Source organism: Prorops nasuta, unplaced genomic scaffold (assembly GCF_024137725.1).
Source record: "Prorops nasuta isolate Cenicafe-Biocafe unplaced genomic scaffold, Cenicafe_Pnas_1.2 PNAS00004, whole genome shotgun sequence".
NCBI classification, from domain to species: domain Eukaryota; kingdom Metazoa; phylum Arthropoda; class Insecta; order Hymenoptera; family Bethylidae; genus Prorops; species Prorops nasuta.
This window is the reverse complement of record NW_027116801.1, coordinates 7,233,560-7,246,007: the sequence shown is the minus strand read 5'-3', so window position 1 is coordinate 7,246,007 and position 12,448 is coordinate 7,233,560. Positions and strand designations below refer to the sequence as shown.

Sequence of the window (12,448 nt, the reverse complement as noted above, 5' to 3'; positions counted from 1 at the left end):
CAGCACAAAGTAGTCGTTCAACTATTTATAATCCGACATCCAAATATCTAGCTTTACTACTGAATCAAATAATATATTCATCGAGTGTTTTGAAATAATATCGAGATAATTTGTAAGAATGTGCGATAAAAAATTGCTGATTCATTTAAAATATTAAAAGTGACCTTCGCGAGTCCATCAAACAACTTGTCAAGGTCAAATCAATGGTCTCATCTTGTATCTCCTTCGAACCATACAATTCTTATTCCACACTTCCTTCTATATCCTTCTTTTCCTATACCAATTACAGTATATATTAAAATGATTGGCACACACTGTATATACATAAAGAACGTAAGGGGAAAAATCATTCTTTGAAATAATTCGTTCCTTTGATTTTTGCTAGTAACTTTAGCCACCTATTCTGATTGATTAGGGTGTTGTTAAGCTCAGTGGCATTTTCGGCGATTAAAAATGAGGATAACAAGGGGAATATGAATAGATGAGTCAGTATCGAGTATCGAGCGATCTTCCTCGGGCAACAAGGGGGAAACTATTACGTATTGTGAGTCGCGCGGTAACGAGCACAACTAGGCTATAATGCGGTAACTTGAGAACCATTAACGGTAATACGACCTACCTGAGCATAAGCGCTGTAAGCGCCGAACTGATTGAAGACAAAGGGGTTAAGGAGGCTCATGTTCCCGGCCATTTGCTGCATGCGTCTTATTTGTCTCTCTTTCTCAGTGTCCGCAAATTTTACCACTACACTGGAGGACGCACCCTGAAACACAATTAGCATACGTTATAGAAAAATCCATGAAAATTAATCAATCGTTTCTATATTTAAAAGCATTTTATTATATATTTGTTTGTTGAACGATGCGATAAATACTGTGGATGAAAGTGTTGAGTCAATTTGGTATTGGGTAAACAGGGATTCACACGCCAGGCAGACACTATACCCATCCGAGATTTGGTAATAGAGTAAAGAGATGCTTATGACGATGAAACAAAGGATTGCTTAATCAGGTGTTTACGCCGAATGTGCCTCCGATGTGTTATATGCATTCTAGACGGACGGTTACACGGTTTATCACGTCAGGATTAAGTAATCTACAATGTAAACTGGCATGTTATGGCGAGTAACTCTGAAATGGAGGATCAGATAGTGGCGTCAGATGTCTCGCGCCGTAATTTCCGTGAGACAGGGATCTGCGAGATTAAGGTCGCCGATCTATAAAGCTGCGTAAGTCTACCAAACCTTCTGTTTATAGTCGCTGAAGGAATACTCGGAGCTCCAATCCGTCACTGATTATCTCTCTTCTCTCTATATATATTATATATACTATATATATAATCACAGGGGCTCTGATCCAGAGTCTTTCTCTTTCATGAATTTTCTTACACCTATTTCCTTCTCAACTTTCACTTTCCAATTAAGAATACTGTTTGTGCCTTTTGATATATACATATACTACGGCGTAAGACATGTTTTCTTATCCAAGTTATTACATTTTCGCAGCAGCATAAATATAGAGAAAAATGATACTGAAGAAATAAGAAAATTATACTTGTCAGGGCAGCACGGATGAAATATATGAGGCGCCTTTGAATTTCAAGAAAAGACACTTTTTTTTTGTGAGCTTCGCAAAGAATATAGTATAAAGCGACGACGTCCTCGCAACGTCTAAAATATAAATGGAAAGGCAACAGGTGGCCAGTGGCCATTGTGCCTTCAGAGAAAAGCTCGTGCTTCCATGCAAACAGTGATATATTATATTCGCGTCATCAATGCAAATGCTAGGCGTGCCTGAGTTCATATAACAGCTGTAATATTATAACTCAAGGACACGCATGTTCTAACCACTAAAGTCACGCGATCCTCCAATGGCTGCTTTTCAATTCACCACTCATTCTCCTCTCTGGTATTCTCTTTTCATTATTTTTCTGCTAATCTTTATTGCCTCCATAATACAGAATTATCTCTTTAATGAACACTCTCTTGCATTATATAGGTAGTATAGTACTACAGCTTAAGTGTATATTCGTACACTGTGCGAAACTACTCTCTACTTATTTTTTTACGTTACACATTTTTCTTAAATAACATCATAACTTGTTTTTCACGTGGCTTTGACATCGACCTTCCCTGGTTTACATTCGCACTCCACAGTCTATACTTTTCATTTCTCTGCAGCTTATCACTTTGTGAATGGCACGCAAATTTGTAGTAGCCTAGCATCATAAGGATATTTGCCATTTGTCTGGGGTATAAGAAGCGATACGAGGAGTTGTATTACAACCTGTCAATCGATACACAATGGATATAGAGTTTATCAATCACTGCGATGTACTCCAACTGGTTAGTAGTAACCAATGTGCTTAGTTTCAAAGGGAGGATTTGCCAAGGTGTTTTCCAGTAGGCTACAACGCGCATAGACATCAAAGCGCGTTTGCCTCTGCCAACGGCACGTAGACGACGTTTACACATCGACACAGGGAGATCCATAGCGATTCACCTGGTATAACGCACATGTTTACGTACGTGCAGCAGACACTCGAATCCTGCACTCCAGAAACTACTCTGTGGCGTAGTACTATACTATTGTTGTAGCTGCATTGAAACCAGAGATGATTCTCAGACACTGTATAGCCATCAGCTATCTCGTATCCGGATCACAACGAGAGACGATTCATCAATTATTCAATTAACGCTTCCCCTTTTAAAAGATTTTTCTCTTCACCCTGTTTCCCATTAATTTTATGCTACAATCTTAATCTATCTCGTTGCTCTCGAGTGTGTGTGTCTATATATCCTCGACTTAAAAAGATATCCTTCAGAGATCGATTAATTATTATGTTTATTAAGAATATTTTATTTTAATAAAAAGTGTATATGCTTATATGAATTGTTAGATCGATACGATAAAGTAATAAATTTGTTCATGTTTTCATCAAAAGACGTTAATTGAATTCCTAACTATAATTATTATAATCATTTTATTATTACCATTTTAATACATTTATGCATACCATTAATAAATTTATCAATATCTTCATACATTAGTGGGAATAACAAATATTATTGCAGTAGTTATAACTGCTTATTTGCAGATTGCACAAATGTATAATCTACACTGACTAATAAATGAAATAATCAAATGAGACAAACGTCATTTCGTTGCCTGCGTAAAACTGATCGTTGGTAGGATTGTAATAACAAGATTAATAATCACAATAAACACTTTTATGGACATTAATATCCTTTTCCGTGGAGGGTGAGAGAGCGTTTAAAAAATATTGCGCAAAAGAAATGAGACTGTCATTATATCGCAAAAAGTTCGTTATCAAGTTGAACCGAGATAAGCTCGATTACCTATAGCATAGCTGGAGCAATCTAAAATAACTGACCGAGCTTTCGCAAGTCTTAAAAGTTATGCGAGTTTCACGGATGGATGCAAGTTTCCGCGTTACTTCGTTTAAGCCAATGCACACGATTATACCTGTATAATTTACTCGCGCTTATCTATTCTTTCAGCTTCCGCATAATTCAACGATTTTCAAATGTGTATAAAAGCTGCTCTTGTCGTCGCAGCCTTGAACCTTATTGAGGTATTCCGAGGATGCACGCGTGTGATGGGATATACGTTGGCGTATAGCTATATAGTGTGTGTGACATTTACGCAACCGGGTAGACGAAGAAAGAAGAGTTGAAGGGAGGGAAAGAGAGATAAAAGTGGATGATAGGTGGAGAGAGGTATTGGCGAGAGGAAGTTGAGGGGGGGGGGGTAATAGTATATAGTATATACATATACGTATATACCACTGTGGCAAAGAAGGCGAGGTGGAGACGGACGTATAGCTGGTAGTATCAGAGCAAGCGAAGCTGAAGCCTCATTATTGGGGGATTACGGTTCATTAATTCCGATCCAACGTTCCGAACTGCACGCGAAAAGGAAAAGCCACCCCGAGCGATACCACAGAAGAGAACGTTTGAAGCTGCTGCTCCTCCTCCCTTGCTCGTTATGTCTGTCCCACGTGTTATTTTCCAAGTCGGCTTTCAATATTAAAGCGAATCTTTTCTATTAACTTCTAGCTTTACTGTACTACACTCCTTATTACTACCACTGTCGAACGCTCGGTGAATGGTGCTTACTCGGAATGTTTTATCGACGGTTTTCACGTCCTCCATTTCAATAGCGTAATAATCGGACGACAAGCACCATTATCCAATTGTCGACAATCAGTTTTCCAAGAAACCCACTATAGCATTATTCTTTCATATCGCAGTAGTGAAATATACGTAACCGAAACAAATGAAAGCCGAAAGGCATGTGAATGCGAGCATAAGTGTATAAAACGCGATTATGCCATATACGTATAGTACATAGCATAATATATACAACATTGCAGCGCTGCTTTGAAAATGGAAAAGCAATCAAGTAGTCGGAGTGTACAGTTAGAGTGTACAGAATGAGATTGTTTTTTTTATTTTGTTATACTGGTAAAGGTGAAGTTTAATATCGCAAAGATCGCCAAGGTTCCTTTGGCGTTTTTTTAGCTATATACCTATATATATATATATATTCCAACGAAGAAACTCTTATCACACTCATGTAGGTTCGTGCGAGATAAAAGGAGAGTTTCTTATCAATATTATTGCATGAAGCAGCAGCAATATCTCGGCGGTATGTACGTTAAATCGCTCTTCCTTATCTTCATCTTTATCCTTGCGCTACCTGTTCGCCAACGCTTTGCAATTTGCGGAAGGCAAATATTTGTCGAAGCTCCTTTCATGTCTGAAAAATAATGCTTCGAAGAGTCTCGTTCTCTTGCTAGAAGCTGTTTGTTCGCGTCAAGAGTTTTTCCTTCAACGTATAGAGGCCTAAAGTCCTCGAGATAAAGACCGGCGAACGAATCTGATCTCGTTAAAGCGGCTTCGTCGCATACTTCGACGCCGCCTTTTCTTCCTTCTGGGTCTTCCTAAACTCTTCGCTCGAGGACCCTCGACAACTGGAGAATCGCCGAACGTCGCTCAACAATATTATCTAGTTATAGGGGGACTCTGGGGATTCTATTATCATGCGGTTTTCCGTATATACGCTAGATATTCGCGAGAGGAAGTCGAAATTAAACTAATATTTTTTGGCTTTAATTTCTTGAATATCATAACTATACAGCAATTTCCTCCTACATTTGTCTCTGTGTTGACTTTTACCTCATAATGGTATAACGCGTATATTTGAAGGCTAATTAGCTTTCCATCGGAAAATGGGAAATTGCTAAAAAAATGCAGAAGTAGGTTAAGCAAGTGGACGACTTATTGCGAACAGTACCTACTGGGTGTCGGAGCATCGCTGATGAAACATTTTCCTTTCCTTGAATAAACCTCCCTGGTACGCAATTAGCGTTATTATCGAAAAAGGAGGAAAAAGCGACGGAGGCGTAAAACTGGACTAGATACGACATTGATTACACGAACGTACACTTTGAATCAGTCGTATGCAGGCCAAACTGCAATACGTTTACTCTAGTTAATCAATGGCCTAGAACTTTACGTGTAATGGAATAGAAAGACGAGTGTGTGTACTGGCCATATATAGCGAAGAAGAAAATGTAGTTTATGTGGGGCCACGTTGATTAGGATACGACAAGAGTTATCGCAGCAGTCTTCAAGATCGACCCTGAAGAAATGTATATGAAGAGAGAAGCGACGTGTGTAGCATTCATAAATAGGTTGTTTGAAGAGTGAAGGTGTCACTTGATAAGTGCGTTAGGAAAATTTAAGCTCTGATCGAGCCACGGAGTGATTGCAAGTTTCGTAGTTGATCCGCACGTGTATAGAGATGGGCCGATAAAAGTTTTGCAGGTCCACGGACAGTTTCCTTAAGTGGTGCGGAGCATAGCTCAGTTGAACGAGCTACATATCCTACAGCAGGCTTGCAGATGGAATGAAGCAATTACTTGCTGATTGGAGGCTCTCCCGTTAGCCGCACCATCACACTTGCCAATCCACCGGCTAGTAATTTCAATAGATACAACTGGAACCGCAAGACCGGTTGGAACGCCGATTGCCTCTTGTCCATGTGATTCTCCAGCGGACTCTAAAGCGTAGTCGCGTTAAACCATCCAATTCTATGGTGTATTTCAAATTACAAGTTTGACCACGAAGCTTTAACCCCTCGATTGTCCGCGTACGTAATCAGGAAGCAAATCGCTCGTTGCCAATCACCGAAGATGCCTTTAAATCCACCCAAGAATCCACGCCATTAACCATTTAACGAAAATTACGTCATTTCCTTATAAACATTTAAGAAGTAATTACGAACATATAGCTTTTGTTTTATATATATAATTATTTCACAATGAATTTTATTGTTACTGCAAGTAAAGCATCCTGCAATATATATATAGATGCCAATGGAAACATTACAGTATCGCTCTGTAAATTGTCTGGTACAAGAGGCTTGGCATGGAATTGCGAGCCACCAATCATCGAAGATACTCTTTGACATTGGAATTTTTCTTTGATGGAAGCCGATGCTTTCATTTTTAAAGGATATTGCTTGTTAAAATGTAATCTGGTATTTGTCTGTATATAATACTGTGTGTGTGTGTGTGTGTACGTTACATAGGTATATAGAATCGAGAAAACAAGATGCTGATTGGGAAGACTTTTTATCGATACGACGAAGGCGAAAGATCAAAAGTACATAAAGGGCAGGTTGTATTCTTTGAAATAAGGATCAAGCGTGTTTATCAGAATGTATTATATATATAGTACAGCTGCGAACGCAAAGCGACAAAGTCCAGTTTGTCTCGTATTATAGCCAGAGCTTATATTCCGATTGATCCAGCTCCTGATCGGAATCCTTCTTGCCGATAGGAAAGACTTGGCAAACTAGTAACAGTTGTATCCGAGATGATAAAAGCAATGCAATTACGAGCTGCCGGGGGAATTACTCAGGGAATGTCTTTAATTAAATGTTGGAAGCAGTTTCCGAGCCTCCGTTAATGCAGAGACAATTTCCTTCCATCCACTTTCTGCTCGAAGAGAAAGGAACATCCGCCCCGTGGAGAGGGAAAGAGGTCGCGTCTGGAAAAGGGCTTTAAAGGAAGCAGGAGCAAAAGAGAGAGAGGTAGAGGGAGAGAGAGAGAGAGAGAGAGAGAGAGAGAGAGAGAGGAATAAAAGAGGTCTTCTGACGCAAGCTTCTCTCGTTTCTCCGATTAACGAAGTTTTAAAGTTCGCGCGTCTAATCGCTCGTGTCACCGTCCGATCAAAAGAATCGCGCGGGGAATCGGATTCCTCGGTCCCACCAAGCCAACTTTCTTCATTTGGACCCAAGTAACGCTCCGAAGCTGTCCTGAGCTTTGAAAATCGGGATCGGAGCGCGATGCCTTTTTACGATATCCAAGTAATGGTGTCACCTGCTCTTTTCATCATATCGATCGGCTTTCCTCTATCGTCCCACAATCCTCTTCTTCACCTTTACACCCAACGAGCCAAGAATTGCTGTTGGACGCTTCTTATGGCTCGATAAATTACAGACTTTCCAACGACGCGAGTATAGGTTAACTCGCGTGTACCGGTCTGCTGCATAACCCTATGGTCGTACCATCAATGATAGCAGCTACAAAAACTCTTTATTATACTTTGCAATCCTCGTTTGTATTATACCCTATACTGTTGTGCAGTTGAATATTTACTATTTAACGAGACCCTTGCTGCTGTTACATGCAGTTGCAAAGCTTCTATCTCGACCAGCTACTATGATACAATTTATATATATATATATATATATGTATACACAAATATCACGCGTGTAAGCTGTAGAAGGTTGACCTTGCTTTATATAGCTGAAGAATTAAGAGGACATGCAGCAGTCACCTCATTAGAAGCTAAAAGGGCATCGAGCTGGAAGATTTAATCCTCGCGTGCTTGGTTGATGGTGCATGCGGGGGTGTGAGGTCGCTTCTGGAAAGTATTAGGAGAGGAGAGGAAGAAGGATAAGAGGGGGGAGGGGGACCAGAGGGCAGCGGAGCAGTGGATTCCGTTGAGCGATCGTTACAAGCGTTCCCCACGTTGTAAAGTAGTCTTGTCGTAGCATTTGCTTTTATTACAGAGACATTTCGGAAGCTTGCACGCCGAAACGAGCTGCGAGGGTGTTGTAGCGTGTGTTCTGTGTAGGGGCTGCAAGGCCGTTGGCAGGGGGTGTCGCGAGGCGTGACAAGAAATGTCACACGCTTCAGAAGGCCTGACTGCGTGAGGCTGGATCGCGTGCATACCACGCTTGACACATACCACGGGGAGACGACCGCGGAACTTGGCAGAAATATTGGGCAGCCGGAGAAATATTGGCTGGTTGCGCACCTACGGCATCCGTTGGTCGCTTTTCGTGAATAATGGCGTCAGCCAGAGCGTAAAAAGAAGGGTGAAAACTTCCAGGAGCTTTCAATTGTTTGCTCTCATCTCTACGAGGTAAAACCACGAAAATACCCATGTTCCTTTCCAACGTATTATGAAAACTGGCATAAGGCTTTTAAATATCAAGCACTGAACATGTATATATCTATTGCAATGGTAGATTATAATCTTTGATCGTTGCACGATGATCCAATGAATATCGTTCAGAAATTAGGGCTTTACTCTTCCTCTTTAGAATAATGTACCATTGAGACGAGTCTGGTTCCAGTGTGGTAAGAGACATTGATACATTTTAATTATAAGTCTCTTTTGTACAAAAGGGAGAAACGAAGGAGGGAGAGGGGTTTGGGGTACTTGACTCAGAGACTAGTCCTGTTGTCTGGAGAGGAAGGCTGCAGGGAGGTCCTCCGGCTGAAGGAGATGCGATACTTGTGCGCAAGCTGGCTCAATTTATATATATATATATATATATATATATATATAGATATATAGCGTGCAATGGATAGTTGGGCCCGATGAGAATGAGAAGGAGAACCGAGAGAGATCCATAGTTGCTCTCGTCTTCGTGCAAGCTGGTGGCCCCCTTCATCCTTCACCGTCGGTTTCTCCCTAGGTTTCAAGGGTCCTTGGAATACCCGCTGGATTCTCATATCTGCGAAGCAGTGGCACAATACGCGCATCCCTCGGTCTAACAGGCCTTAATCACGACAAGGGCTTTCCTCGAGTCGAGCATTTTCGTCCTACAGGCCACTATACTGTACCGAACCAACTCTGCTACCTCCCCCCCCCCCTCCCCCCTCCTTCTCCTCCTCCCCCACCTTCCAACATATGTGCTTACGTTTACGTATATATATATATATAATATATATATATATATGTCTGTTTCTGTGTATAGACATACAAGGCTGTCACCACTTGGCTGCTCGGAACCCTTGTACCAGCAGCCATGGCCAGCTCGTCGAGACATTCCAGTCGACCAATTAATGCACGAAATAACATACATTCATGGACCCAATTTACCTTGGTCAAACAATCAACCGTCCCCGTGTGACGATTAGCTGTCTACCGTACCAACTATAGCGCGCGTGACGTGAAACTTAAGTTTCGAGCATAGGGAGTCGAGTAGATACAACATTCCTGGAATAATTACAAAGATAATATTTAGCTGGTAGAAATAAGCTCGGTGCACATGGAGCTATCTTGACCAAGGAACGGAAATGGAGATCATTAATATATCACTATCGTTTATTCAATTTTACTCCCTATCATCATTTATCATCTTTCGATTGCACATTACTCCAATGAAATTCCAGATAAAATTGAATCGCTGGATTATAAAGGTCACTTCATCATACTTTTCCAATGTTCTCGCTGTCATCTATCACCTTTCACTTTACAATAGCATAGTATGTAAAACTTAATATCTCTTTTTTAATAAGCGCTGAGCTATCTTTTAATTGGTTGGCCTATAAACAGATTTATAACTCTCCGTCCTGTCTCCGATAATTTTACTGCAATTTATCACGAATCGGTTATATAAAGGCTGACGTCTATCGTTCCCTTTAAAAGTCAAATATTTGTACAAAAATTGCAGCTGCCAAAGAGAATTTCGAGGAGAAGCGATGTTTCAAAGCCCGGATGTATGCTGTGGATTCTTTTTGAAGGCGTTGCGATTTCTCTGACCCTTTTCATCGCGTATTACGTCGCTATGAAATTGCAAATCAATATCTCATTTCGTAGGTACGAGCCCAGATGTCGCGTTGGTGATGCAGTTTCGTGGTCACGATAGAAAACAGGAGGTTCAAGCTGGGACGAAAAGTATAGAGGGATGGCGAGAGCCAGAAAGTGAGAGGAAGAGAGAAGGGGGAGGGGGAGGGGGTGAGAAGGAAAGGAGCAATAAGAGAGAAATGGACAGGTAGAGAGGAGGGATGTCGGTAGACAGTCTAGGCAGCAATGGTTCCTGGTTGAATGTGGAGGACCAGAAGTTGGATGGGAATAGAGCTTGTGGCAGGTCGTACGAAACCGGAGCGAACGCAGCCAAATCGAATTACCGTGGGTGCTCTGACAGCGCTGTACTACGGCCGACTCGTGTAGGACGTTTTCTGCGAAAAGCTCTTTTCACTTCGAAGCGGAGCTTCTCTCCGTTAAATTCATTTGCTGTGCTAGTCGATCTTTCAGTGTTTTAATGACAATCAGGTTTTTCGATACCCTGCTGCATCTATGCCAATATCTACGAATAATTGGAGTATTTTTTAACTAAATTGGACAGAATTTTGTAAAAAATCTAATAAACTCTTTGCTTCTATCTCGATAATGCATCTATTCCATTAATTTTTGACAAATTTATTTGGTAATTATAGAGAGAGAGAGAGAGAGAGAGAGAGAGAGAGAGAGAGAGATGAGTTAACAATGTTTCATTGTAGATTTGATTATGAGCATTGGTACGACCACAATGTGAGTAAAAGCAGAAAATGATTCGACTCACGTCCCTTCGAAGCTATTTCGGCAGACGGCACGGGCGGCGTTCTCCGATCCCATCATCCAGTTGCCTTGCCTTGCCTTGCCTTGCCTTCCCTCATCCCTCATCCCTCACTCGGGGGCGAATTTTCATCTTTAACCAACCCCGTCCACACTGCGAAATCTCGTAACACCCGCGACGAGATTTACATAATTCGTCGTGATAATTAAGCGATCTGCATATTACGTCCCAAGCGTCGAAATCTCTTTTAAGGACAAATAGTCGTGATATGCTAAGGCCTGCTCACTCTTGATATCACACAGCCTTTCAACGTCTCTCTATTAAATTACAGCCTTTTAACGAGTTATATTTGCGTCCTTGCGATTATATTCTTTAATAATAATATAATACAGAAGTCTGTACATATTTTGCTCTTCTCCATTGAATTCTTTACCACTTTGTTGTGTATTTAAAAAGCTGTTTGTTTGGTAAACACACACATAGTTGTTAATTAATTACTCGAATGCGAGTATTATTAACAGTGTACTTTGTAAATTATTAGAAGATATTGCTCAGTTCTATGGGATCGTTGTTCGATAAAAATTGTAGGTTTGGAATTCAAGCAATTTTCGTAACTAAAGTCAATCAATATAATAATAACATTGAAACAGGAGAAGTGGAGTAGTCTCTGAAGAAACTTTATGAACTTTCGCCAATCAGTGAGGGAAATCCCGCATGGAACCCGCTGACAATTCAATTATAACTGGAAATTCTCGGTCCAACCCTAAGCTAAGAAAGTTTGGTGGTTTGACGTAGGGCAAAACTGGATGTCCTTGTCAGAAGGTCAGAAACTGGAAACGTCTTCTCTTTTGATCGGAGTTATGCAAAGTTCTGTTTGGTCATTCATGACTCAAGCGTTTATCGCTAATGCTACTAATACTATTTGCACAATATCCAAAGTATTAATGAAAGAATCAATTGGTTTTACTTACCGGCATAGTTTGGCTACCGTGTAAAGAATTAATCGCCGCTACTGCTTCTTGGTGTGTCGAAAGCTTCACGAATGCACAGCCTGAAAATTAAAGCAACACAGTGTCAAGTCTGAGAAAGAATCTCGAGAAAGTTTAAAATTTCTCACGTCGAATTTCGCATTTGGAAAATTGCTCGTCGTTTGATACAAAATTATCGAACGATTAAGAATGCAAGAAGGAAAGTTTTGGGCACTTTAAAGATATTAATAGCTGAAATAAGAAGCGAAAGGAATTTCTCATTGTTGAAAAACTGGCAGTCAAAGCAATTAAAATGGTTTTTCTTGTCTCGTTTCTCGTTTCCAATGGTTTCGCGTCGATAATGAAGCAGTTAAAATCGCTTTAAGTCATCCATATTCATCTATCGCTGATAATGTAACATGAGTGCATTTATAAAGATCAAGAGACTGGTGGTTCTTTGTAAAATTGTGACGATACATCGTGCAAATCATCTGCTTATCCTATAGTGACTTATTATATGTAAGAAGCTGGAATATCCTGGTAGAGCCATATAATTTATAATAAATCATTGTCTGGTATAGTAGCCAATAAACA

General features: G+C 40.5%; 1 protein-coding gene across 10 annotated transcripts in view; it reads right to left on the bottom strand.

Moving 5' to 3' along the window:
* Positions 1-12,448, bottom strand: part of bru3 (bruno 3) — a 517,537-nt gene that overhangs the window by 21,425 nt on the left and 483,664 nt on the right. For all 10 annotated transcript variants that reach the window (XM_066726521.1, XM_066726520.1, XM_066726515.1 and 7 more), the window contains 2 exons: positions 11,858-11,937; positions 620-763 (listed from right to left, as the gene is read on the bottom strand). In XM_066726521.1, the coding sequence (XP_066582618.1) occupies positions 620-763; positions 11,858-11,937 (224 nt within the window). The remainder of the gene's footprint in view (positions 1-619; positions 764-11,857; positions 11,938-12,448) is intronic.